Here is a 26,752-nt window from a genome sequence, read left to right as displayed (position 1 = left end):
GGTCTAATTGATCAGTAACATATTGTCGCAGCCATCCATTTCGAGTCGTTACTAATTCGCATATATTTGCCATCCCTGAGAAGGAAAATTCTTATGTGCGTCAATGATTTGAAACCAGACAGGAACAAGAGAGGAAATTATTGTAGAGGCTGGGTGTGGTGACAAGCTTTCTGACTTCTCACTCCCTTATTTCCCGCACTGTGGGGAAAGAACTAGGGCTAGGAACCAGGAGGTAATTGATTTGTTTGAATACTGTTATAAATTCATTCAGCCCAATCATTTCTCTTTCCTTTCCTTTGCTGGCCAAGCGGTGCAAGCAGCAATGATGTCAAACAACATGAGCAGACTGCAGTGGTCACAATAAGCACATAGACCTTTCATAGAGCATTGCATCCACAACAGTAGAATTTCACCAAAACAACTCAGTTGTAATGGGTCATCTTTTTTATTTCTTTTTTTTTCTGTTTGCTAGTTGACTCTAATCATTGTTGAGATTATCCTCACTTTTCCAATCTCAAACTCCCTGCCCTTGCTCTCATAAGCAACTTATTGCACTCTTTCTCCACTTCCCGTCAGGTCTCCTACTTCCTTCTCTGTAGCTTGAACACCCGAGGCAGGAGCGCTGCATGGTCACAGTCAACAAGGCAGAGTTTCCTATCTGTGCAGTCGGTGTCGCCTTTGCTGTTGGAGATCGAGTTGGAATTAGAGGAATTGGAGGGATTGGCGGAGGGTCTGTTCTCATCGTCCATGGCAATTATATTCCTCCGGCACACGTCTCTATGAACTAACACGAGTGGATAGCAAGGAGCTAAGTCAATACCCTTGCCAATGATGGTTAGTCGCTTGTTGAGCCACAAATCCGTCACCCCATTGGTAGACCTGTGCCATTCTGCCACCTACGGGGCCAGGAGGTGCACCATCCTCTACCTCGGTCTCCTGCACATGCGCGACAACTTTCGTCAAACGATTGGTCAAAGACTTGCTGACGCTGTTGTCACCAGCGGTGGCATCAAGTTGCTCGAGAGTCTGGCGGGGGATGTACTCTATGAACAGGTACCCGTAAGGCAACGAGAGGCCTGTAGAACCGTCTATGAAGAAACGATACACTTGCAGGATATACACAACGGTCGGATCGAGGCGGCGATACGCAGAGACGCACAGCACGCCTGCGGATATAGCATGGCGTTCTTGTTTTTTCTCAACCCGATTGCAGAGACGAATCAGGTAGGTCTAGGGGGCACATCGAACAATCCAGCGCGCGACAAATAGAGGAGAGTGGCAAAGGAGGAAGCCAAGAGCAGTATCGATTGCTCTCATGTTGGTGACATTTGCCGCGGATGTGGATTGTCAAATCAACTCCTTGTGAACCAAATGTTGGACTTGTTGGGAGCGACTGGGAATAGACTGTTGTGTGGAAATAACTAGTCAGACGTGTGCTCCTATCTCCTGGATGTTACCGTTGCTACCATATTTCATCCGAGTTGAGAGACAACATGAAGGCACCAAATCATGCAATATCATTCAAAGAACAAAACTGCGAGATGGAAAATATGCTAAATATATCTCCAAAGAATGTTGACTCCATTCGAAGAGATCCTTTTGATGCCGTGGTCTGCTCCCTTGTTAAAAAGCTCCACGAGAAACACTCAGTGCTTAAATCACCTCATCCATTGATAGACTCCATATTATAGAGCTGACACTTAAAACAAGGATGACAAGCGCCCTGGCGGCTACTCCAGATGTTTGATCGGGTGTAGGGGGACATAAATCATTCTTGCTTCCCCCCATCAAAGGTTGGGGATTACGCACTTCCAAAACTTCTCGGAGGAATTATTTAGATCACCATGGCTTCTTCTTGCCACCCTCACTGACACAGATGGTGCCCTCCCTGTCATTGCCATCCGCGTTGCAATCCACACTACGGGGATGTTTTTTGAGTCTGATACCCGGAGCGGTAATCACGCATCCATCTTCCTCGTCGTGGGGGCCAGGCGTGTCTGTCCGCCTTAATATGACGAAGGCAACTCCAACAGACACGATGGGAACATATACCGAATCATTCCGCGGTTACGTTGTTTCTAGCAGCTCACTCCGTGACAATGTTCTCGGGGGTAAAATGGGAGAGAACTGGGACACATACAGGGGATAGTGCAAATGTTACAATTGCTGAAAGCGCTGGCGTCATGGAAAAGATCGGGAGATGACATACGGGCTCTGGAATATTCAGAAACCCATGACGATTAATGTAATCTGAGAGCTGGTTTCCCGGTTGAGTAAACAAACCTAAGAAAAGTGCAACTCTAGACATCGGGTTTGACCAGGAATAAAATCTAGCACTGAGTATGCGTTAGATCTCAAGGTATAAATTTGGCTATCTGCGCCGAATTGGGGATGTCTCCTTGTAACCCAATGGTCAGTGAACAGGTGTCATAGGAATTAGAAAAGTAATGGGTGGTTAGCTATTAATTAGATATTATTGCGGTGACGTAGCTAGAATGGAAACTCGAGGGAGCCAAGCACCTGAAACACATGGAGGCAAGCTATACGCACATTAAAGAAGATAGAGAAAGTCCGTCGAAAGAAAAGAAAGAAAGAGAGGGGGAAATATCAACGCCCGCTCCGCTAAAGACGAATGATCAAGAGAAGGAAAAACAAAACAAGCAGCGCCCTAGGAGGAAGTTAGCAAGGAAACTAATCATCAATGATATAGATAGATAATTGAAAAGGAGAAAACCCGAAACCCCATTCCACCAACCCAAAGGACTAACTAACCACATCCCTCCGTCCTTTGCTTAAAGCGGGTAAAAGGGTTGAAAGGACACAAAGCGTCAGCTGCCACCATCGTCGTACATCATGCTTCCATTCCATCCATGCCACTCCCCTACCATGAACTATGGCCCCCATCCATCCTTAAATCACTCCCCGTCATAAAGCTGCTCGCGTCACTCATCAAAAACACAGCAGCACCTCGGTACTCCTGTGGTGTGCTGAGCCGATTGAGCATGTTTTGCTTCGGCCACTCAGTCCGACGCTCGGGGTACCGCACAAACAGCTCCTCGACCATGGCTGTAACGATGTAGCCGGGAGAGATGGTGTTGACCCGGATGCCGTGCTGGCCCCATTCCGAAGCGAGGTTGCGGGCGAGTTGGAGGACGCCGGCTTTGCTAGCGTTGTAAGCGGGGCAGATTAGACCCTGGTTTTGTTTGTGCAATTTTAGTTGGTCAGTGATGATAGTTCGATGTGTTTGGTTTGCGAGATGGGTCTGAGGGTGAGATTGGCAAGTTTGACAGGTTTGCATGTGGGGTGAGGTTATCCACACTGATAAATCCATACATTAATTTGTCCTCCCAATAAAAGTCGAAGCGGGGCAAAAACACATGGTTCAATCGGGCCTGGAGACAAAAATAATTGAGATCTCAAACACCTACCCTGTTGGCAATCGTCCCACTCATGCTGGCGATCATGACGATGCTCCCTCCGTTGCCAAACCTGATCATCTGCTTCGCCACGGCCTGCGAAGTCATAAACACGCCTGTGATGTTGATCTCAAACATCATATTGGCGTCCTTGGCCGTGTACTCGAGCGCCGGAGTTTCCTGCTGAATGCCCGCTGCGGCAACAAGGCCGTCCATTCGACCTTCATGGTCTGCAATTTCCTTGACAACCTCGTTCAGACCTTCGGCATCGCGCACATCAATGCGACGGTAGTGGAGCTTCGTGTTCAGCTCTTCAGCCGCTCGTTGCTGGACGCGATAGAAATGGGGAGACTAAATATGGATGTTTTCATGTTAGGTATTGGTAAGCAGATAGTGGGGTCATATGAAAATTAAGAGAACAAAAAAAGAAAAACGACAAAGGAAGTATCAAGTCCACAACTCTATATCTCAGATGACAAAACACTAGATTTCTGCGGGGGTGCCTGGGGTGATAATTTTGTGGGAATGCAAGCAACATACAGGGCTTTCAAGGCGGTCAAGAGCATAGACTAGGGTGAGTTCACAGTGTGTCAGTAACTAGTGGTTTTCAACTCAAAAATAAATACCATTGGGCCACGCAAAATAGTTGGTCCAAATCGATATTTCCACTTTTTCTCGGGGTTTTCAGGCCAGAACCCCAGCCGATGAGCTGTTCGTCGGGTATCTGTATGGAGAAAGAGAGGAAGGAGGAATTCAATTTTAAGCACACCAATTGCACCAGCCTCCAGCAAGGCCTCGGCCTGCGTCAATCCCAGCCCGCGTGCAGCACCAGACACCAAGACGACTTTGTCAGTCAGGATGAATTCTGGCAGTCTATCTTTGGTGCCTAGATAGATGCTTGGTTTGACATCGTCTATCAGGTTGGTTTTTTCCTTTAGGGAGCTGCTGGGTCTTCCAGCTATCGGCGGCGCTGTTTGGGTATCATTTGTAGACGGCGGCCTATCGTGGTTGGTTGTGGATGTAGTTTGACTGAAGAGAGGAGGCATGGTGTGAAAAGGGGATATTTGGGACGTTTGGGATGACTTGGCTGGCGAAGATAATATTACATAGCCTTTAGTACAGCACAAGAGAAGCTGGTTTGAGAGTTGGTTGGATAATACAGCGCTAGTTAGTGGGAATGAGGATAGGGGAAAGTTGGATGAATTCGGGTTGGGGAGGGCAGAAGGGAACGAGACGTGTGTTTAAATGTTCTGGCACTGAATGCTCTAAATGGCATGTCTTGGGGAATCTTCATACTCTCGTTTGCGGTATCTTGCTGGCTATTTGGAATGATTTCTGTGGCAATCTGGAACGGAGAGAAGGCTCCAGTCCAGGACACCGACGACTAACTAATTATTGCCCGAGTCAGGGTCCATAAATTGAGTAGCTTAGAGAGTGTGGTTTATGTTCTAGCAGGCCAGGACATTCTAGTAATAATTGGTTGAAAATGGTGCTTCTAAGCGACCCCAATCAAGGAGTGAGTATCCCTTCTCCTGTATGGCCTTCGAATCGACTTAACACCGATACACAACGGCACCCCGACAGCCATAGGGTTGGGGTTTGATCGCCGCCGCATTCTCTCCCTTGTCTACCTCAATCGTTGATATAAAGGTATCCATAAGGAAGTCACTTGACATACAAAAAATGTAAACCATGCAATTTTGATGGGAGGTTGTATCACTGGACCAAAAAGGGTTCACCCTGAAGGCGGGAGCCCATCTGAAGATATAAATGCATGTTTCACAAAAAATATCCTAGGCATCTTGTTCACAGGTGACTAGCGACTTCATGTGGGGTAAACTCTGACAGCGAGCAGATAGCATGACCATTACGGGGACGGCGGTGGCCATTGGATGGACGCATCAATCGCAATCCAGAGTCCAGACAGAAGTTGCTGGAGGCCCGAAGCCGCTGGTTATATTTAGACCGAATGCCATGTGTCAATTTATTCGACGAGATTTTTTCGAATTTTTTGAGAGATGCTAGGAAACCAATCTGGGAAAAAGACGCGCGAAGAAGGAGGTCCCCGCAATTGATCGATTGAAATAACAGTTGCGTTGGATGGCGAATTACGCAGCAGAGATCCTGAATTAACCCTGTTTGCTGCAAAGGCTTGTCTGTCACCTACCATGGATTTTTCTTTTTTAATATACATGGGTGGCTATACATATATTATTCTTGACTTCCTCAAGTTTCTGCCCGAAATCTGTGTTTCCTCTTCTATATCTTCAGTCGGTGCATCAAAGCTCCATTGCACACCAAATTCACTAGCAGTCAAAGCCCGGACGCGGCCTAGAGAACTTCGTCTAGGAGAAAATGGACCATGATCGAAGGTCTGTAGTGCTAGGTATGCTCAACTTGAATTCCAGCAAGCAAGATGGAACCACGGGAGGTCTTTATGACTCATCAGCCAAGTCACTTGTACCAGGCCCGGTTTGAGATTAATTGCTGGGTGTAAAACAAGACAGATTTCATCAGAAGGGTTGATCCTATTGCATTTGAGGAGCCTGGATCTCACCTCATTTCACAAAGCCTGACACACTTTCCATGAACAATAGTGGCTGGAGTTTGGGGGTAGCGACATGTGTAAATGGGCTGCCTTCCACAATTCTGACTTGGGCATGATGCTGAAAGATAAATGCAAGGACTGTAAGGGGACTGACCTCTCTGCAGTTTCTCGAAAAACCGGCCTGTTTCTGTGTATGCTACAATTGTTTGCCATCATTTCACTGCATCAGGGACTGGCGCAGTACACGTTAGTTGGCGCATGGGCATTGAAGAGACGCTTGAGATCAAGAATTCTATTCTTCCTCCTGATACCCTAGTCCGCCCTTTTGTTTTGATGATTGAGAAATAAAGAGAGCTTTCTTGATATCCGTAATACCTTGATGCCAACGCACGTCGTTAGACTGGATCTCAAAATTCCAGATCGTAGTTTCTGTAATCGTTTGTTTATGAGATAGCTCGTCGAAAATTGTTCGAGCGCTGGACAAAATAATCAGCATGCCAGGTGAAGAACTCAAAAATTTTGATATTGATTGTTTCCAATGTCCGATGGCCAAGCTCCAGTCGAAAATCGGAACCGTAGATATCCAGAAATCCGGTCATAGCGTGACGGTAATGCCTTGTAAAAAAAAAGAAGAAAAGTAACTCTGGCTGCTCCGGATCTGCAGTGGTAGCCCAACTGGAAAGCGGCGCTCTCAAGCTTTCAGCTGCCTTTGGATACACAGCCCCAATCGTCATGACCTCGAGATCCAAGCGTGTTTTTCCCGATGGCGTAAGGCTTAGCCCAATTCCAGACGGGAATTAACTCTCGTTTTGCTAGAACTGAGATATATGCTAGGATACCGAATAGACTGAATAGACTGTATGTCGTATTATTCAATTTTCTGAGCTTCAAGAAACCATCTGTGAATCCTTAATCATCTGTGTAAATTGAAATGTGCAAAAACAAATCACAATGAGTTCCCAATATTTTGCTGCCAGCTGCTTGTTCTGCCGCAACTTGGGATTTCCTGCACTTTGAAACCCAAGCCCCAAAGAATTCGCAAAGAATGGACCTTTCCTCGGCTCCGTGAACCCATGTCATCAGTCCCGCTGGCAATTTGACAATGAGCTTGTTTCTCGTTGGTTTGATGTGCTTTTGGTCAAATCTTGAGGTTGGTGGTAATAAAAATCCCTGTTCATTCTAGCCGCGCACATCCCCCATTCATTTTGCACGAACCACGACAGCCCTGTAATTCCAGCACCAGTTGGAGCTGTGGCTTTGCAGGGGCGGCATGATTATCATTATCCTTTTTTGTTCATAAATTTGTTGCAGATGCCCAACAGGCCCAGCTGTGGTGAAATTGGAAAGCCAGCTAGTTCCGCGCTAAACAAAGCTTCGTGAAGCAGCCCTCCTTTCATTGGGCTCAAACCCGCTATAAGTACGGGGGAAATGGCCTCATGACATCTTTTGTTCCGGGCCCCCGTAGATTTTGAAAAATAATAAAAGTATCCGTATATTTCCTTTCCTTCTTGAGGCTCCGCCTTGATGTTGATGTTGATTTTCTTTTTAATTTTTAATTCTCTTCGTCGTTGATATTTTGGCCTTAGCCATTATAAGCAACGATGAGGACGGACTTGATTGCGTTATGGACCACCATCATAGGGACGTATTCAAGTAAGTTTTAGGCACAATTGCTATTTGTGATGAGAGATTAAAACACCTCGACATCCTTTATCCAGTTAAATGACCAAATAGCGGTGATTCCAGGCCTCGCTGCTGCTGTGGCACCCGAATCTATTCAAGCTCTTTCTGTGAGAGCACTCCCGAACGCTCCCGATGGGTATACACCTGCTGAAGCCAGTTGCGGTGACAGTCGCCCGACGGTCCGCAGCGCAGCGACCCTTTCACAAAATGAAAATCTCTGGTTAGAGAAAAGAAGACAAAAGACCACTGATGCGATGAAAGATTTCTTTGGCCGCGTTACCATTGCAGGTTTCGATGCGCGGTCGTACATTGAAAACAATGCCAAAAATATTTCTGCGCTTCCGAATGTCGGAATTGCGGTTTCCGGCGGTGGATACAGAGCCTTAATGAATGGCGGCGGCGCATTGAAGGCGTTTGATAGTCGGACAAAAAACTCGACTGGCCCCGGGCAGCTGGGCGGCCTGCTGCAGTCAGCCACATACCTATCTGGTCTGAGCGGTGGTGGGTGGCTCGTCGGATCACTTTACATCAACAATTTGACCTCTGTGTCAGAGTTGGAGGCTGATGAGGATGGGTCGGTATGGGAGTTCAACAATTCTATTCTCGAGGGCCCTACACAGAAGGGTATCAAGCTACTCAATACCGTCGATTATTACAAAGAAATATATGATGCCGTCGAGGGGAAGAAAAAGGCTGGGTTTGACGTTTCACTTACGGATTATTGGTGCGTTTTGTTCTCTCCTTGGGACACTTATCTATCAAGCTCATTGATTTGGAGAAAATGGAGCTGACAGTTTTGCACATCAAAGGGGCCGAGCTCTCTCGTACCAGCTTATCGATGCCCCTGAAGGTGGACCAGCTTATACATGGTCCTCTATTTCCCTTGGACAGGATTTCAAGGACGGAAGTATGCCTCTGCCCATTCTTGTTGCGGATGGCAGGAATCCCGGAGAGTTGTTCATCGGAGGCAATGCCACAGTATTCGAGTTTAATCCTTGGGAATTTGGCACATTCGACCCGACCATCTTTGGCTTTATGCCGTTGGAGTTCCTCGGGTCGAAATTCGAATCAGGGTCCTTGCCCCGGTCGGAGCCCTGCGTGAGAGGCTTTGATAACGCTGGCTATGTCATGGGTACATCATCATCCCTCTTCAACCAGTTCTTACTGAACTTAAATGGTGTTGATGTTCCAGGATTTGTCAAGGACGCATTTGAATCTATCCTTGAAAGCATTGGAAGAAGCAACAACGATATTGCAGCGTACGATCCCAATCCGTTTTTCCACTACTCCAACCATACCTCACCTTTCGCGAAAGAAAAATCTCTCAACCTCGTCGATGGTGGAGAAGATCTGCAAAACATTCCTCTTCATCCTCTGATTCAGCCAGAGCGGCACGTCGACGTCATTTTTGCCGTGGACTCTTCTGCCGACAACAAATTCAACTGGCCGAATGGCACCGCTCTTGTCGCAACTTATGAGCGCAGCATAACTTCCAGCATTGCTAATGGCACTGTGTTTCCAGCAGTCCCTGACGTGAACACCTTCGTAAACCTGGGACTCAACAAGAAACCTACATTTTTCGGATGCGACAGTGCAAACATGACAGGCCCGTCTCCTCTGATAGTCTACATCCCCAATTCACCATATGTAACTTTTTCCAATGCATCAACCTTCCAAATGGAATATTCCGACTCCCAGCGTTTTGAGATCATTCAAAATGGGTACAACGTCGTTACCATGGGTAACGGTACTGTTGACTCGGACTGGCCTACCTGCGTTGGCTGCGCCATGCTCAGTAGGTCGTTTGAACGCACAAACACGCAAGTTCCTGAAGCTTGTAAGAAGTGTTTCAAGACCCATTGTTGGGATGGTCGAATTAACAGCACTGTTCCTTCAGTGTACGAGCCAGGACTGCTTCTTGGACCCTTGAAAACTACCAGTATCGCATCTTCGAGCATTGCCCCATATTCTTTCACTTTGCTTATTGCTGTTGGTGTGGCAGCGATGCTATTGTAGTCGTCCACGTAATCCTTCATTTCGATATTTCCAGACCCCCTTTCTCAATCTTTTCCAATATATTCTGTTCACTTTGATATCATTTCGGGATACCATTTACTGTCTTCGCTTCTTGATGGCAATCGTTATATATCCGCTTCATATTGCTCTCACCACCTTTTTCTTTATTTCTTATCATCGTACTATTATTGTAATTGCAACTGATTGGCTCGAAGGAAGTGTTCGCGGATGGGATATATTTATAGCACGGACTTCGACTCTCGAATTGAAATTTCTTCATTGGTTTCACATCTACAGAAGATTAAATTTTATTTACGACTTTGCTAACTGAATCTGGTTGTTGTAAATTTGAAACTATAAACAGGCAGTCGCGAGGTCTTCATTGAAGAAACAATGCAGAATACCAATTACACATAACAGCCATGCCAAAGAAACAAGCACCCAGATATCATCCACGAAATAGGCTCGTTCCCCAATGGACATTCTTTCTCGATGATTTGAAATCATGAATTCATCAGTTACTAGTAGTAGTAGTGGTTACGAGTTTTAGTTATAGGGGTTACCCCTATTCGACATATCACGTGGTAGCACACAACAAAGCCAAGCCTATTCTGGAATTTAACCCTAACTCCCTTGTTGCCTGGACAACGAACTCCGCATCATCAACAACAGATCCAATGGCGAATTTGTTCACCCAACAAGGCTCGTCATTAATACTCCTCCATGTCTAAATAGGCCTCTCTTATTTTGTTTATTTCATTCATTTCAGTTTTTAACCGTTTACCTCAAGCGTGATATCCATCCCATGATTGACGCGCCCAACAATCTGCAGACCAAGTAAGCTTCATGATATCTGCCGCGAAAGCTATTGGGCTCCGCCAATTTCTACTCATATACTGTGACCACCTTTCTTAAATACCGTATAGTTAGGCCCAAATATGGCCCGAAAAGCAACAGCAGCTTCTGTCCCAGGAAGCCCTCCAAAACGAATTACTCGGGCTAGGGCAGCTCAAAATACAGGGATTTCGGACGCACCGGCTATGGCAGTTCAAAACGAGGCAGTGGCAGCCGATAAAAAAGCAGCTCCGGCAAGAGGAAGACCGAGGACGAAGACAACAGATACCCCAACAACGGCGAAACCAGCGTCAAGGCGAAAGCCTGCCAATGCGACGACATATGCGGACGGGGTCGAACCCCAGAAACAACCAGCCAAACGAGGAAGAAAGAAAACAAAGGAGGTGGCCCAGGATTCCAGTGCTTTTGATGGTGATTCTAGTGACGACGAGATGGACATTGTCACCGTTAAGCCAAAATTGAAAATGGCATCTTCTAGTAAAACAGGGTCTGTCTCAAGAGTTGCGGCTGGGACGGATAGGAAAGCTGCCCTGATCCATACAAAACAGAGTCAAGAGGAATCCGGGAATTTCGGCGACGGCGACGACGACGACGACGACGAACTGGCACAGCCGGGGCCGCCGAAGAGACTGCAAGGAAGACCAAAGACTACCTCAACTACGAGGAAGAGTAAAGCTGTAGCTACCGGAAACTCCCAGAAAGCCCCAGTTGGACGACCGAAGAAGGCCATTGCTGTGACAGCAGACGATGATACTAAGGGTACCAGCAAGACGATACATATTTCAGCAGCGTCCCTAACAGCCGCGTCGGCTACCTCCAGAGCTCGAACAACAGTTGCCACAGTCCCAAGGAAAAAAGTTACCTTCCTTGACATGGTTACAGACTCCGACAAAGAGAACCAGCCAATCACTTCATCGACAGCCACTGATCCAAAACAAAAAATTAAAATTGGAATTAAATCTAAGCCAGTTCGAAAGACCACTACATCACCTGGCGAACGAGATTCTGCTAGTATTGCAACGGAGGAGAGAAAGAAAGAGCCTCTCTCTCCGAAAAAAGTCACTCAAGTTGCCAGATCCGGATCCTCTGCTAGTTCGGCCGATGATGCTGAAGATGATGACTTGAGCTCGCCTCGACCCCGGATTCCACGCCACAATGGATCTCCGATTAAGCGAGATCCACATAGGCCATTTAATTCCCCTGTTAAAAAGATCGATTTTGTATCTCCTACTAAACCGTCCTCACAAGGAGCTTCTCCACCGAGAAGCGCTCAATGTGAGCAAACCTTGTTCTCCAGTGCCATACAGGAAGCAATGGCGGGTTCAGTAGTGTTATCTTCACCACCAAGAAGGCTTCCCCCATCACCATACAAGGATTCAATGAGAGATTCACCTCGACGTGCTCTATTTCAGCCTATGGGATTGTCGTCTTATTCTGAAACACAGGATATGAAAGTGTATTCACCCTTGAAAATCTCACCCAAAAAAGGCAGTCTTGGTGTATCCTTACCCCAGTCACCATTCAAGTCCATATCAACTCAGCCCCAGGACAAATCGACCTTACTACAAAGCCCGGCGAAACGGCCAAGCTCCCCACTTAAGTCTTTGGGCAGCAGCTTAATAAACGAGACACAAATTCGAGAATCTACAACTCCTTTAACAATTGAAAACACTTCCCTCTGCCATATCAAACCATCTGCAGTGCCGGAAAAACATGAATCTCCCACAAAGCTATTCGATCAAGCCATCAAGGAAGAACTCAATACTGATAGCGCATTCGCCGATTACCCTCTTGATTGTGAAGTGGATGTTTTTGTAGTAAGGGATTCATCGGGAGGGCTCGGCGGAAATTCCTATCATCCGGTTCTGGAAGATGCCAGCAATGTTAGCCCTGCTGGGTCTCCTGCACAGGGTTTGGATGACCCGTTTGTCATTTCAGAAATCCTGTCAACACCGTCTAGCTGCGTGAGTGGATACGACATTTGTCACCTAGATGCAAGTGTCAGCTCAGCAAGGGATTGCATTCCACCAGCAGCGCCATCCCCTCCAATATTCACGAACAGTCGCGCTCCGTTAGTGTACCGTGATGACATAGTTGAAGAATCTGACGACGAACTAATGAAAGACGCCAGCCCATTAAAGCCCAATAATGATCTATCACGACGAGACACACTGCTTGGTGCGACTGCTGAATATGATATGAGCGATATTGACCGATCGGAAGAGAAATTGGGATTTACTCCCTTGGCCGAGCGGCTAAGCCAGTGGGGTGCCATCAGCCCAGTGAAACGGCGGTCTTCCAGGGTTCAAAATCGAGGGATATTTTCCCCTCTAAAACCCGGTGAGCTCGTTGACCATGGTAGCCATGCTAGCGAAAAAGATAATGGACTTGAACATGTACCCCAGCCACTTGCACTTAGATTGTCTATTGCTTCCGGAATTCCAGGTTCTACTTTATTTGAGGATGGAGCTGTCGTTGCTACCGAGTTAGGCAACGACATGGTCAGAGAGAAGTGTGACAAAACTACGAACAACATGATTGGCGATGATGCCATGGACCTCGCGCCGGAGATACTTGAAAACTGGGACGGCGACAATCAGGCATTCGGAGATGAGAATGCGGCTCCTTCTGACTCCACTGTTCCAATCGATCCACGACTCTTTGACGAGGATGTGAACCGGAGTAAAAATCTGGTCGAGAAGGCGAATCCAATCGTGCTTCCCATGTCTGTCACTCCAGTTCGCTCCCGTGTGTATCCTCGGACAATTCATACTGTCTCAAAAGTGCCTCTGAGACCTGACGGCGACGGTTCTGTGCTGAAAGTTCCACGCAAAAGGGTTAGATCCCTTTCTTCTTCACCCATAAAGAACTCAAGTCGACAGCTTGGAAAGACTAAATTGCTACCGGCACTTTCTCCACAAAAAGCAATGTTGAGTCTAAAGAAAAGCCGTGACGACATAGCCGGATGTGAAGCCGAATCGGAGCAACCAAATGAAACTCCTGATAAATATAATACCTCAAAGAGTACTCGATCCTCCGAGAAGAGCGCAGCGAAGTCGCCACGCAAATCAAACTCAGTTAATGACAAAGTTCTCCAAGGAGCAGTTGTTTTTGCAGACGTCCACACTGCCGAAGGGGCTGATGCAAGCGGCATCTTTGTTGAACTCCTCACTCAAATGGGGGCCAGATGTGTGAAATCATGGTCATGGAATCCGCGAGCGAGCCTCTCTCCCGTGGATAGCCTAGATCCCAAGGAGGGCAAGGTGGGAATTACACATGTTGTCTTCAAAGATGGCGGAGTGAGAACATTAGAGAAAGTTAGAGAAGCTAACGGTCTTGTGAAATGTGTGGGCGTTGGTTGGGTTCTTGAGTATGCCTATTTCCCCCGTGCTTTCCACCTAGTGCTAAAAGCTAACAATGATATCCCACAGCTGTGAACGCAAAGGCAAATGGCTTGATGAAATCAACTACGGAGTGGACCTTAGGCTAATACCACGGGGTGGGCAAAAGCGCAGAAAGAGCATGGAGCCAAGAGCACTTAGTAATTTTAATGGGAGCATTATCAAGCTTGACTCGTCCACATCGTCCAACGGCGGAAGATGTAGTGTTAGCGATCGCGAAACATTCCAAGAGTTGATGCGACTGTCACCAACACCACCATCGTCAAGACGTGAATCGATGGAATGGGACAGGGAGTTTGTTGCTTCAGAGTCAGAACAGAAGCAGTACCCAGCTTTCCCGTCAACACCGACAAATCCTTCCCGGTCCGTGGCAATGTCACAGAGTTCTGCAGTCGTAACACCTACAACTCCAGACTTTAGTTATGCTTTCGATTTTGATGGTGCTTCGGCTCCATCACCTATAACTCCATATCATCCCTCACAGGGAACCCAGTTGACTCAGCAGACCTGTCCCCCAAAACAGTTGAGACAGGGACTCTTCGGTAATCACTCGTGCGGCGATAGCCTGATGAGCGAGGGGCTTAGAATTAGGTTAGAAGCGGCTAGAAGGAGGAGTTTGGTTTGGAAACCAAAAGTTGGAAGTCCGCTTAGTCGTCCAGGAATGAAATTTTAAATCATATTACGATATGATTGTTACTTGGGGTTAAAGTGAGAGTTGTGTAACTTTTATTTCGTGAGATCTTTGTTCGGGTGGTTTAGCTTCTTCTCTCCTTAGGTGCCTCTTCTTGTACTGTACAGTATTACTATGTTCTCTGAGTAGTAATCGCCTCTGCCTTAATATATGTGCACATATTCTTTTCCGTCCTTTTTCCGAAGTGTTTTTATATACGAGTGCAACTTTGGGGGCTTGCGAACTTGGCGAATATGGATTGGCCTTCCTTCTACATTCTTTCCCCTTTCGAGCTGATTTTTGATACGATAGTTTCGACTTGATGGCTTCAAAGAGATTTATTTCAAGCTGGCCGTTAATTAACTATATCTGGTTTAAAACTGGAAACAACAGTGCAAACCCATGATAAACGTGTTTAGGCTACTGGCGCAAAAGTGCTCAGTTATCACCAGCGCCAACTGGGGATGAATCACGAATCCAATCCCTCCAGAATAACTATAGCAAGCTAATGAAATCTAAAGAAATTGATCATTTTCCCTAACTACATTCCTGTTAACTTTTCGCCTTTAATCACAAAAGCACCAAAAAATAAATAAATAAAATAAATAAAAAATCGCCGTACGTTTTCTGAAAACCGCTGACAAAGATACAAACGTATCACATCTCATTCAATTCACCCTCTTCCCCCATCCGGTCCCGATAAAAGCCTGCAACCAAAAACGCCAACTCCAGCGCCTGCTTCTCATTTAGTCTCGGATCGCAGAAAGTGGTATAGCGTTCTCGTAAGCCATCCTCTGTCAACCCCGCCGCACCACCGACGCACTCCGTCACCGCTTCACCAGTCAGCTCCAGGTGCATGCCCCCCAGAAAAGAACCCTGCGCGCGATGGATTTCCAGCGCCTGCCGCAGCTCAGACAAGATATCTTTGAACTGGCGAGTCTTGAGACCCGATGGCGTGGTGAGTGTGTTGCCGTGCATGGGATCGCATTGCCAGACAGGAGTGTGGCCAGAGGATTGAACTGCCTTGATGTGCTGAGGAAGGAAACTGGCGATTTTCGAGGCACCGTACCGTGAGATGAGCGTTACTTTGCCAATTTCCTTGTCTGGGTTGACGGTGTTGAGAAGGTCGATGAGTTCATCTGGATCCATCGTCGGGCCGATTTTTATGCCAATGGGGTTGGCGATGCCGCGGAAGAATTCTACATGTGCGCCTCCAAGTTGGCGTGTGCGGTCGCCTATCCAGAGGAAATGGGCGGAGGTGGCATAGTGGCTACTTGGTGGGTGGGCAGTGGAGGTAGACTGGTTGGATTTCGGTACCGCCTCGGGGGGGTCACGGCAGAGTCTGGCGAGGCTTTGTTCATAGTCAAGCATCAGGCCTTCATGGCTGGTATAGATGTCCACAGTTTCGATTCCGCGGTCTGTGTCGAGGCCTGCCGTTCTCATGAAACGTAGGGAGTCTGTCACTCTGGATACGATCTGTTCATATTTTTCTTTTATCGATGGCGCGATTACGTGACCGAGCCCCCAATCCAATGGAGAGTGTAGGTCAGCTAAACCGGAGGCAAGGGCTGCTCTAAGATAATTTAAAGTTGCAGCGGAATGGAAGTACGCAGATACGAGACGGGATGGATCAGGTTTCCGAGAAATGGGGTCCGGCTGAAAGCCATTGATGTTGTCACCACGGAAAGACGGCATCGTCACACCGTTGATTGTTTCCGTGGTACTTGATCGAGGCCTGCAAATTTGTGAGCATCATATGCAAAGAATGCGCGATGAATTGTATTACTTACTTGGCAAACTGACCGGCGATCCGAGCAATTCTGATTACTGGCTTATTCGCTCCTGCGGGAAAGAGTTAGCCAGACACTGACTGCTATTTGATGATATTTAGCATAATAATATTACCCCAAATCAAAATTAAGCTCATCTGTAATATCAATTTGATCTTCGACTCGATGGATTCTTGGTTGCAGTAATCAAAGAGTTCCGCGCAGTCACCTTTCAGGTTTTATGTCAGTTAGACCAAGTTCATACAGTGGCCTCATACAAACCGATATAAGAACTGTAAGGACCCTGTTACTTACCCCCCTGGAGGACAAACGCTCTCCCAAGTGCTACATTTTTCAGGCAATTCTTCAAGTTAACAATCTACGGCAGAAAGTTAACCTTCATACTTATCACACTTTTTTTCAGTTGTCATGATTCATACCTCCTGGGGGGTCACCAATGGAGGTAGATGCTGAAGCTTAATCAAGGCATCTTTTAGGCCTTCTTGATCTTCATATGTAACTTCCTGCTTTATAGGCTTCGTAGTCCAAGCTAATCCGTATATCAGTTATAATATACTAAAGAATGCATAACTTGAAAGAAAACATACATGAAGGAGTCCAGGTATTTCTAGACTGCTTTTCCTGGGTGGAAGTCATATTAAATTGGTATCTCTGGTACACTACACAAGAGGCGCCTAGCTTGCAATGTAGTTTGGGCGTATACGATAGTGGTTTAACAATAAGTTTTCCTAGAATTTGATTACTGCTCTTCGCAAAACGCAAGAGAATATCTCTAGTGCGGGGTGAAGAGAGATGGTATCTAACCAGGCGTAACACTAAAATACGAGAATCCGTAGCACACAGATTGGACAAAGCAGCCTTCAAATTGAACTCTGTAAGTAGCAACGAGGTCAGCGTCGAGTGGCTTCAGTTTTCCAGAAAAATCTTGCCGAACTCGTGAGTCATGAAAATACTACATTCAATCGGTGGATATGTATTTATTTAACTCTGGGATAGGCTATGGGGCAAAAAACCCAGCCACTTATTGGGTCACGTGGTAGGAGTCTGTTTGCTGCCCTGAAAGCAATCCTCCAGAAGTATATTTGGTCGTTGTAACATTGCTAAAGTCTATATGGAAGCCTTGTTCAATTATCTTCGCAACGGCCCATAACCCATCGACCCTTACAAGCCTCGGACTTTGACATATACACCTATGGCTGCCTCGAGCCGTCGAAAACCCCCCACGACGGGCTCCAGTCCACACAATAACAACGACAATAATGACAATGGCGAATCAGCTTCTGAGTTTCCTACAAATGCTGAAGACCGTGCCGCAGCTGCTGCGCTTTCTTCTCTCAATACCGCCAACGAAACCTCTGCCTCCGAACAGGACAGGGGCGTTCCCAGCGGTGCGGTGCTACCCTCCGCAGCTGATCAAGAGGCACTGGGCAAAGCGATGAGCAGATTGGAAATGATTGCCGGCGTGGATAAAGCTGGGGGTTCAAGTGCAGGTTGGGTTGCAGGGACTGGGAAGAAAGATATGAATGCGAAAAAAGATAAGGCTGATGGGAAGATGGATGGGGGCGAGGGGGAGAAGGTGGTGAAGAAGAAGGTGGTAAAGGTTGCGGCGGAGGATGTTGGACTTTTGGTGAGTTTAGTTGATATCGTATTTCTCCTTGAATGGTAGTTGCATTTGGCGTCTGCTAACCGGGTGATTGGTATGCAGGTGGATCAGCTTGATCTGACGAAGGTAAAGGCTACGGAACTCTTAAAGGCACATGAGGGGGACCCAATCAAAGCTATTCGCGCATACATCGCGCCTCTCCAAGCATGACAAACCAGGAGTGGGAAATTATCGACTCACAGAATCCTTGACATGGAAAATCTTGGCGACAAATGAATCTAAGATGAATTAAGGGCTCCCCGTTCAATTTAAAAGGGGCTGGGTTTGCCCTGATAAACTGACGCTGGGATGCATGGACGAAGTCATTTTAACTGTGTTTTCCTTGGCCGTGTGACGATCGAACTGCACCTCAAAAGCGCTGGATAGAGAATGGGGGGATCAGCATTCAATTTCTAATGGGAGGTGCCGTTGGTTGGATTTGCAGAGCTCAAGGGTGATTCACAAATGAGGGAAATGACCTAGTGATATCCCGACAACCTATATTTGGTCACAGAATATGAAGAAGGTTGACTACTGGGAAGCAACGTTCTTATTCTTGTTTAGGACATCCAATGCATTTCGCTGCGATAAGTAGATAAGTAATTAGCATGGTTCGGATCAGCTATTCTCATTTCATCCGAAACACACCAGGACTGCCAGTTGAGTCACGTCAACTCGGATCTAAGTACAGTACAGGTGACCTGGCCCTTTTGTCAATATCTACTAAAGGCGAGTTGATGAAAAGGTTTGTAACCGATTATTTTATATGACTATCAACTGGTCTAGGACAAATGAGACAAATACAGTAAGCTCACTTCCCATACAAGGTGCAAGGTTGTGCCCAACATATATATTTATGTACCTTCCATCCAAAATGACAGTTTAAGCTAAAGTTTTAAAGATTTCCGGAATCATCGCGATCATTATTGACATCACCATAAGATTAATGGAGTGAAACGAAACGTCCTAAACCCCATACTGCCCACTCATCTGCTCGTTCAATGCTCGGATCCCTCACTTTCATGACTTTGTTCGAGGCTTTTTTTTTCAAGCCCACTGTCCTCGAATATGGTCCAAGAGACGCCCCATCCTAGTAAAACTAACACCGCAAGAGCCCACCAAACCGCTCCAACGATATTATACTTGAGCGCCAGCCCCAAACCCCAACCGCCAACCACCGGGCCCAGCGTCCTCGCGGCGGAGGTCACGCTCTGCGCAACTCCATGTACAGTCCCCAGCACGCTCGGATCCGTAACCGAATTGTTAACCAGAATAATAGCCGCAGGAAGCGAGAATGTTCTCGAAATGACCTGAACAGAGAAAACCGCTGCCAAAGCCGGCCAGACGAGATACGGCCGGTTCGGTACGAGAGCCAGGAACGGAACCAAGAAGTTGGCAAGAGCGGAAAACGGTATGAATGCACGCAGCGATTTCAGGGTGCCTAGGTGGAAGTGGACCCGCGGATAGACGAATATCTGTAACGGGAGGCCAAAAAGGCCGATGATGGCGGTTGCGAAACCAACTTTGGAGCTTGGCATGCCAAGGCCACCGCCAAAATGGAAAAATCCACGACGGCTTCCTTCTGGTGCACGAGGGGTAGGTAAGAAGATAAAGATTAGCGCATTGAAGGCGCTGAGGTGTACGGCGAGTACGAACTGGGTGAGAAGGGTGAGTAAGACATTCCCCGTCCAGATTTGAGAGAAGGACATGCGTTTCCGCCGAGGTATCCGCATTGGCCCTCGTCCTGCTGGCACCGATCCTTGGGCGCTCCTCTCCTGATCGATGGATTCTCCTGCTGTCGGGATATCGTAGGTTTCATCGATTGAGTGGTAGTTGTGTAGAGTGTGGTCAGGCTTAAAGTGGCGACCTATCATTTTACTGATCTTCCGACCCCAGTCGCTGCGATACTTGGCTGTTTCATGGGTCTTGAAGAGAAGTCAGCCATGAAAGATATAGAGGCTTCAAAGAACCAGCCAGCATTGGGATGAAGCCCACCTCGTCTAACCCAAATAAAACCGCTAGCGCGGATATCAGGACAATAACCGCGTTTATGACATTTGGTAGGGCATACGGCCATTTCTTCATCCACCAGACGCCGTTTTGGCCGCCAAAAAATGAATGTGGGCCGAACAGACCCGGATAGCTAGCCAGAGGGTCGGCGAGAAGTCCACCCAAAATGGGCCCTATTATGACGCCGATATTAAAGCACATTGGCTGGAGTAAGAAGGCCCGAGATTGATACCTGGCATTCAGTTAGCCAGAGTTTTCTCTGGAGGATAAATACCACATCGCATTCCGACGGGGAGATTAACCACGAGTTCAAAAATTAACGGGCACAGAATGCGGAAACGGGTTCCATTTTTTTAGAAAGCGAACATACTTTTTTTCCACGATAAATTCCGAAATCATAGTCCGCATGACACCGATATTGCTGTTCAGAGCACCTCCCATGGTGCGAAATATTGCAGCAGCAATAAAGGACTGAGAAAATCCAAATCCCACACATGCAATGGAAGTTCCAAAGAGGCCTACCACGAGCACCCTTTTTCTTCCCATAAAATGAGTGTCCGCAAGCCGGCCCCATATCATGGCTGTCGCGAACTGTGCTGCAGTAGAACAGCCCTGTAGAAAACCAGCCCGAGCAGATATCGCCGAGTCCGGCAGGGACGGGTCAAAGGATTTGAGTTGGTAAAAGATATACGCTTGGAGGGAAGTTTGAGTCAAAGGCTCGGACAATCGAGCAATGGTCAGGATGATCAATTGGGTTTTCTTTGGTAAAGAAGCCCATGATACTGGCTTTTCCTCGTCTGGTTCATACCCATTTGATTCCACAACATTCGCTGCGCTTGTATCATGCTCTCCAACAAAAGGTGGCCGTCCACTGGGGGAATTGGAAGCTGGCAAGTGTCCACTGGTGCCGCTTTGCCCCAGAAGACGATCGTGAGGGTCATAGGCATCGCCATTCAAACTTGACGAAATAGACGACGAATCGGTATCACTATTTTCGTAAAAGCCACCCTGGAGCCTCACTCCATCAGCTCTAACCGTCGCAGTAGCATCATCGCTATTATCGAGAGCGTTGCCCGCTCCACTCGACGCTACATTTCCACGTAAAGCAGAATGAGGGGAGAAGCTTTCAAGAGAGCTCATTCAAAAAACCGAGATGCCAGTCCAATCCCTCAAGATCCAAGTCGCCAGCATCGGGCAAGAGTATTCATGTGCCACGGAAAGTCACCTAGGTGACTCATTTCTTTGCTGCTTTTGTGAGGGATTTAAATAAGCGACAAGGGGGAATTAAAAATATAAAAAAGCAAAAATAAAAGCGGAGAAATATCACCGCCATTGCCGATGAGCCTATCCCCAGACGCAGGCAGGAGGAATTCAAGGTTAACCAGACTCCGCTAAAAGCGCCACCCGAGAGCATTATAAATATTGCCTGACTTGGTTAGTTAGTTAATTATATCATCGAAACCATTTCGTCATAATTAGGTCATGTCGATAAAAACTAAGTTAGCGTCCATGGCCAGTGTGATTTCACAGCCCACGACATGCTAAATTGATTTGAGCCTGGAATCTAGCTACCAAATCGGTGTAGACTGGGATATGATTGACATACCATGGCGCTCAAAAAATCTCATCAGCAGGGAAAGAAGTTAGCTAAAACGAGCAAGCACACGACAGCCCTCTAGAGATATCTAGGTTCAATATACGTCCACCTAACAACCAATCATATCTATGAATATCCGTTTAAAGAAAAGCTGAATAAAATATTTTACGAACCCAGTAAGTTTGTTCAGCGTTATCCATTGTCATCAGTAATATTTCCATTTCCAACACTAACAATCCTGGAAGGCGTGCTGTGTTCGGGAGACTAACGGCGGAGAGAATATTCAACGTATGAACCAACATATAACGAAGATGCGTCCTTGGAACAACACTAATACTTTGGATACCCCCAACTCACCGAAACAATCCCACCATTCCCATCCTAGACACTGAGATAGTTTCCCACCCCAGCACACTTCATCGTCACAAGCAGGAATGCATCTCACGATAGGAATGAACCCTCAACGCTTACTCTTCACCGTCTGTCCGCACTCCCAAGACTCTCCCGCTTCTAACGTCTGCCACCCCATCACAGAACCCGCCTCAACACATATCATATTCTTATAGCCGTCATCAGGGGCGAAATCGGCCATTCCTTTCGCCTTCTCGATCCAAGGATTCCAGACCACGATGTCATTAAGAGATTCGCGGTAGATGGAGAAAACGGGGTTGTTGTCGTCGTCTGCGACGACGATTGGAACTGTTGGGTTAAGAGATTGATAGACCCGATCTATTTCTTGGGTGATTGCAAGGGCCGGGGAAGATTCGACGTGGGTTGATGCGTTGAGAATTTTGTCGACGTATGTTTTGGATTGGAGGTTTAGAATGCGGATTTTTGTGATGTCCTTTGGCACAATTTTAGCCAAAATAGCTTCGCGTGATCACGCTGGGGTGGTTAAAGGTTTGGCAGATAGTTGTAATACAGCCGATAGAGGTTTAAAAAAAAAAGTGTGACCACAACATACCTCAACCTTGAAGTACGAATGGAGCAGAACCTGAAACTCAAATGGTTGTGATCCCTTATTCTGGACCTGCAGGGACGTTCCCAGACTGCCCTTGCTCAACGTGACACTGTACACCAGTCCAAAATCATTCGGCCAATCGCTTTTGAATTTGTCACTCAACATGCCTGCTGACAAGCCAAAGTCAAGCTTAACACTGCTATCGCCATTCTGTCCCTCCGATTCCGAAGTTGATTTCCCCAGGAATTCCCAATATGAGTTACGAGCAAATCCGTGCTGGGGAAGCGCGGAAGTCGCATGGTCCTTAGGCGGGGGGCCGAAAACCTGTAATTTGTTGTATAAAGCGTGGAAGTCAGCAATTTTGCAAATTCAATTGGGGTGCCGTTTGGCTTGACAGCGCGTCTCTGTACGATTGAAGTCATACAAATGTATAATCAATGGTGAGCGGAATTGAAGATCTGGGTGTCACGAACAGGAAAAACCAACGGGATACCCCCACGGATGGGTTTAGAGCCATCCAAAACGGCTTTTTTGCTCAGAAATAGCTGCTCGTCGCCATTGGCAAGTTTCCATGACACGACTGTGGCTCCCAAAAGATTGACGATGACGGAGTCGCCCGAGGCTAGCGACGCCTGGACCTTGTCCTCTTCTACGGAGATTGAGGGCTGCGGAAGAGGCGAGGAGACAGGAATGGCGGTGGGTTTATTTGCGCGTTCCATGATGGTGGTGGTGTTGGTAGGGTGGGTCTAATATTCCATGGTTAGGTGGTTGCGATAGCGGGGGAGGGGCGGAAGACGAGAGTGAGCTACTACAGATGCCAGAATACTTCTTTGTCAGCACATTAGCCTAACTAACTAGTTAGTTATAGTAACTGGTGATGCTATACAGAGATTCTTTAGTTCCCACTGGTCGATCTAAGTTGGGCAAACTAACTTGAAGTTGGAAAACCATGTGTAGAGAAACCACCTTGGGGTGCAAACGAGTGTTAAGCAATCATGTTGTATGACTGGTTGTGATAGCAAATCTTGTTGATTTCATGTATGCTACCTTTCCCCTGGTTACCTTTATCGAACAGGGAGCAAATAAATCAGCTTTTTTAACACTTGGATTCCATTTCTGGGTCCGATAACACTCTCTTGATTTATAATATTGAGTACAAATAAATACAGTACGATGAGGGTTTGCTAGGTCTCTTGATATCAGAGAATGTGTATTTCCGACTGGCCGTGAAAAGCTTCTGCTACACCGGTGTTAGAGGTGAAGCCGACGGTGGTTAGCAGAGTAGAGAGACCAATGCATCCAACTGCCGTCGAACAAATGCTCCAGGAATAGCAAAACCCTGCGCTGTGCATTCCATCTAGTGACTCTTCTTGGTGAAGTGGCAATTTTCAACGAAAGGCCACATCCGTCTCGCTTCTTCTGGGGATTTTTCGGCTGCCATCTGGTTGATGAACATGTTCAATAGTTCTTGGTTTTGCTGACGTTTCTCCGTGATATCCATATCGGGAGGTATCCATCCATCTTCATCAGTATCCAAGCATTTCCTCGCTAACTCATGTACCTTGTGCCAATCCTCATACTCCCTGAACTGGGAATTATGATCGTCTATCTCCTCTTGGCTAAAAGAGTAAGGGCAATCGCCAGTGAATCCCAATTCAAACCAGTTCGTGAATATCTCTATAAGACATGCTCGAAGAGGGATAACCCCAACTTCGGAAATTTCACCGCAACGTTTGAACAGTTCCCGGAAAACGCGTGGAAGATTCATCGCTGTATAGGCCGATCTATTCTCGAGGTAGTTTGACACTTCATATGCCTTTGCAGCTACAGCTTGTTGCTGCTCATACCTTGCCAACTGCTGCTCCTCCCGATCCAGCCTGTCGAAATCGTCAGGAAGCTCCGGTTTTTGAAATCCTCGAGCATAATTTTGTGGTGGCTCGAGGAAAATAGGCCATCGTGCTTGTAGAAATAGTGGAAGGATTGATACTGATTGCCAGTCAATGAGCGAAAGAATTTGTGATGGTTCATCAGGGGACACATAAATGTTTCCCATATGAAGGTCTGTATGCCAAATGACCGGCGTAGCGGATTGTGCGAGAATAGGATGCGAATCCAGTAACCTTAGGAGGCGTATGGCGCTTTCCAGAAGGTTAGTCTGCTCCAAAAAACTGCCCTGGTAGAAGGTCTCCGGGTGCGGTGATGAACCTCCTGAAATACGAAACATCTCCCGCTTTGCAATTGCAATACCGTATGCGGATAATGTAGTCCCTGGGACTATGTATTAGTAGCGAGGCCAACACCAAGGGCACAATCAAAATATACTCACATGGTCCGGGATCTAATTTGGAGCCGTCCCATTCCTGACAGCCATGCGTGATGAATGATCTGTCTCCTGAGCGGCCCACGCAGTATGATGCTGAGGGGTCGGCATCCGAGCCAAGCAACTTGTATCCTGGAATATCTCTAGAGAAAGCCCGGAGATAGAGGCTGCCATACGCGGGGAGCTGGATCGAGGCAAGTTCATGTTCAAACTTAGTAAGCTGCTTAATGAGCTCCAGTTTTCTGGGCTGAGACATCTCGCCCCATATCTTGAAAACAGGAACTCCAGGCGCCCTTCCCATAATAATATATTCCACACCCACTGGGTTTGTGGGATCGGAGGACCACGCGTAGACCTCTGGGACTGGAACATTCGTGTGTTGGATCACTACGAGAGGCAGCGTAAGTTGATGGACGATGTGGAATGCAAGACAAGTCGAATACCGTATTTCAAGACAGCTACCTCTGATTCGGTAGTGTACACTGCTGGTCCAGAGTTGCGACACGGGATTTTTGCAATAATCTCCATCCCGTTTTCTTTCTTCATCAGCAGGGCTTTGCTGAAACCTCCTTCCATCTTTTCAATTGCCTTGATGGGGGATGCTTCGCCGCCTGCCGCGGCAGCGACATCGCAGAGAGCATCCAGGTCGAACTTCACATAACGCTGTTCAAATTGGAAATTCTCATTAACAAGGAAATTCCCATTCGTATAATCAAAGAGTTTATCGACGCTGATGAGTTTGCCTAGATCATATTAGCCAATAAGGAAGGAATCTTCTTCTTTGGGGACATACCACGACAAGATATCTGTATATTCCGTCTCAGTCTCATCTGTTTCCCGGGAGCACCGATCTTTCGTAAAAGGGAGGAGATGTGATTTCGCATTTTCGTGCCCCAAATTAGAAGCTGAGAGGTCAAGGCCTTTAACTATGTGGTTTTATTCCCAGGTCTTCAAACCCTAGTCCAAAAATAATTAGTACTCCCTAAGTTAACCAATATTGGCTAGTTAACTATAAAGTTTGCCTGTACGGTAGCCTGCTTGTTGGGGGTTTAGACTGGCTCGTCCACAAGCTCTTTTGCCCCAGTGGTCTAACACTACGTCGTCGTGTTACATTCAGTCATACTCTCCATCATCACTCTGTACTATTCACGGCAAGTGAGGAGAGAGTCGGTGCGGCCGGTGAGTAGCACAAGCAGTATCTTGAAGACTCCAAACCCTATTATACATCTATCTTTACATGGCCCTGAGCACCATTATGACCTATATACACCCAGGGCTCACGGGCACCATTATAGTGATATCTGAATTACTAGTCAAACCACAGTGTTAATGCCAATCCCATAAACGAGTGTTGTGATAGTCCGCAATAGGAACCAGAGGGAGTCCCAGAGCCAACAGGTAACTAAGTCAGCGTTTGAGATTGTAAATTTAGCGAGGTACTTGAACTGATTATGGTTTAAATATAGGGAAGTACAGACACTGGACCATATCCACGTAGTAACATGTTATAGCACTTGTCCTAATGATTGTGTTTATCCCTCCACGTTTCTGACAGACGTTACAAATTCAACCCTCGACATCTCTTCCCGCACGGTAGAATCCAGTTTGAAATCCTGCGTATCGAAAGGGTTTGTGCTCTAGCAAAACTCAGTGACGGACAATTTAACAGAAAATGGTAGTCACTAATTATCACTCATTACTATTATTATTGATGTTCCTGTATTTCGCAATATGCCATACTTACGGGCTTTAATCTTTACTTCAGGTTCTCCTTTGCCTGACCCGACATTTCGTCCCAACATGCTTTGGCAGCATGTTCTTGTTCTTCTGGGGCAGTGTTCTC

At 46.9% G+C, this 26,752-nt stretch overlaps 10 protein-coding genes across 10 annotated transcripts; 5 read left to right on the top strand and 5 right to left on the bottom strand.

Annotated features, from left to right (window-relative positions):
* Window positions 1-831: 831 nt before the first annotated feature.
* On the top strand, window positions 832-1,269 carry HCBG_09214 (uncharacterized protein; the record flags this gene model as incomplete). The annotated part of the gene is made up of 1 exon (XM_045436263.1): window positions 832-1,269. The coding sequence occupies one exon, from the start codon at window positions 832-834 to the stop codon at window positions 1,267-1,269; it is 438 nt and encodes a 145-aa protein (XP_045283035.1).
* Window positions 1,270-2,881: 1,612 nt separating this feature from the next.
* On the bottom strand, window positions 2,882-4,462 carry HCBG_09213 (oxidoreductase; the record flags this gene model as incomplete). Its single annotated transcript, XM_045436262.1, has 4 exons — window positions 2,882-3,193; window positions 3,429-3,767; window positions 3,957-3,985; window positions 4,186-4,462. 4 exons carry the CDS (start codon window positions 4,460-4,462, stop codon window positions 2,882-2,884), a joined length of 957 nt encoding a protein of 318 aa, XP_045283034.1.
* A 1,309-nt stretch (window positions 4,463-5,771) lies between these two features.
* Window positions 5,772-6,765, top strand: HCBG_09212 (uncharacterized protein; the record flags this gene model as incomplete). Its single annotated transcript, XM_045436261.1, has 5 exons — window positions 5,772-5,788; window positions 5,825-5,888; window positions 6,014-6,104; window positions 6,415-6,582; window positions 6,629-6,765. The coding sequence occupies 5 exons, from the start codon at window positions 5,772-5,774 to the stop codon at window positions 6,763-6,765; spliced, it is 477 nt and encodes a 158-aa protein (XP_045283033.1).
* An 800-nt stretch (window positions 6,766-7,565) lies between these two features.
* Window positions 7,566-9,663, top strand: HCBG_09211 (lysophospholipase Plb1; the record flags this gene model as incomplete). Its single annotated transcript, XM_045436260.1, has 3 exons — window positions 7,566-7,617; window positions 7,711-8,371; window positions 8,457-9,663. 3 exons carry the CDS (start codon window positions 7,566-7,568, stop codon window positions 9,661-9,663), a joined length of 1,920 nt encoding a protein of 639 aa, XP_045283032.1.
* Window positions 9,664-10,601: 938 nt separating this feature from the next.
* HCBG_09210 (uncharacterized protein) lies at window positions 10,602-14,758 on the top strand (the record flags this gene model as incomplete). Its single annotated transcript, XM_045436259.1, has 2 exons — window positions 10,602-13,888; window positions 13,950-14,758. 2 exons carry the CDS (start codon window positions 10,602-10,604, stop codon window positions 14,590-14,592), a joined length of 3,930 nt encoding a protein of 1,309 aa, XP_045283031.1.
* Window positions 14,759-14,907: 149 nt separating this feature from the next.
* On the bottom strand, window positions 14,908-17,283 carry HCBG_09209 (phospho-2-dehydro-3-deoxyheptonate aldolase; the record flags this gene model as incomplete). The annotated part of the gene is made up of 7 exons (XM_045436258.1): window positions 14,908-15,130; window positions 15,212-16,324; window positions 16,380-16,431; window positions 16,495-16,587; window positions 16,674-16,737; window positions 16,799-16,908; window positions 16,967-17,283. 6 exons carry the CDS (start codon window positions 17,013-17,015, stop codon window positions 15,247-15,249), a joined length of 1,446 nt encoding a protein of 481 aa, XP_045283030.1.
* Window positions 17,284-17,571: 288 nt separating this feature from the next.
* HCBG_09208 (uncharacterized protein) lies at window positions 17,572-18,192 on the top strand (the record flags this gene model as incomplete). Its single annotated transcript, XM_045436257.1, has 2 exons — window positions 17,572-18,006; window positions 18,085-18,192. 2 exons carry the CDS (start codon window positions 17,572-17,574, stop codon window positions 18,190-18,192), a joined length of 543 nt encoding a protein of 180 aa, XP_045283029.1.
* Window positions 18,193-18,755: 563 nt separating this feature from the next.
* HCBG_09207 (uncharacterized protein) lies at window positions 18,756-21,304 on the bottom strand (the record flags this gene model as incomplete). Its single annotated transcript, XM_045436256.1, has 3 exons — window positions 18,756-19,946; window positions 20,017-20,263; window positions 20,402-21,304. 3 exons carry the CDS (start codon window positions 21,169-21,171, stop codon window positions 19,020-19,022), a joined length of 1,944 nt encoding a protein of 647 aa, XP_045283028.1.
* Window positions 21,305-21,702: 398 nt separating this feature from the next.
* HCBG_09206 (glucose-6-phosphate 1-epimerase) lies at window positions 21,703-23,308 on the bottom strand (the record flags this gene model as incomplete). The annotated part of the gene is made up of 3 exons (XM_045436255.1): window positions 21,703-22,472; window positions 22,593-22,913; window positions 23,063-23,308. 3 exons carry the CDS (start codon window positions 23,306-23,308, stop codon window positions 22,089-22,091), a joined length of 951 nt encoding a protein of 316 aa, XP_045283027.1.
* A 638-nt stretch (window positions 23,309-23,946) lies between these two features.
* Window positions 23,947-25,793, bottom strand: HCBG_09205 (phosphotransferase enzyme family protein; the record flags this gene model as incomplete). Its single annotated transcript, XM_045436254.1, has 4 exons — window positions 23,947-24,863; window positions 24,916-25,296; window positions 25,353-25,652; window positions 25,703-25,793. 4 exons carry the CDS (start codon window positions 25,791-25,793, stop codon window positions 23,947-23,949), a joined length of 1,689 nt encoding a protein of 562 aa, XP_045283026.1.
* Window positions 25,794-26,752: the final 959 nt, after the last annotated feature.

The sequence above is a fragment of the Histoplasma capsulatum genome (genome assembly GCF_000150115.1).
Source record: "Histoplasma capsulatum G186AR genomic scaffold supercont2.45, whole genome shotgun sequence".
Lineage (NCBI taxonomy): Eukaryota > Fungi > Ascomycota > Eurotiomycetes > Onygenales > Ajellomycetaceae > Histoplasma > Histoplasma capsulatum.
The sequence above is the reverse complement of the archived record's forward strand: the minus strand, read 5'-3'. Positions and strand labels throughout refer to the sequence as shown.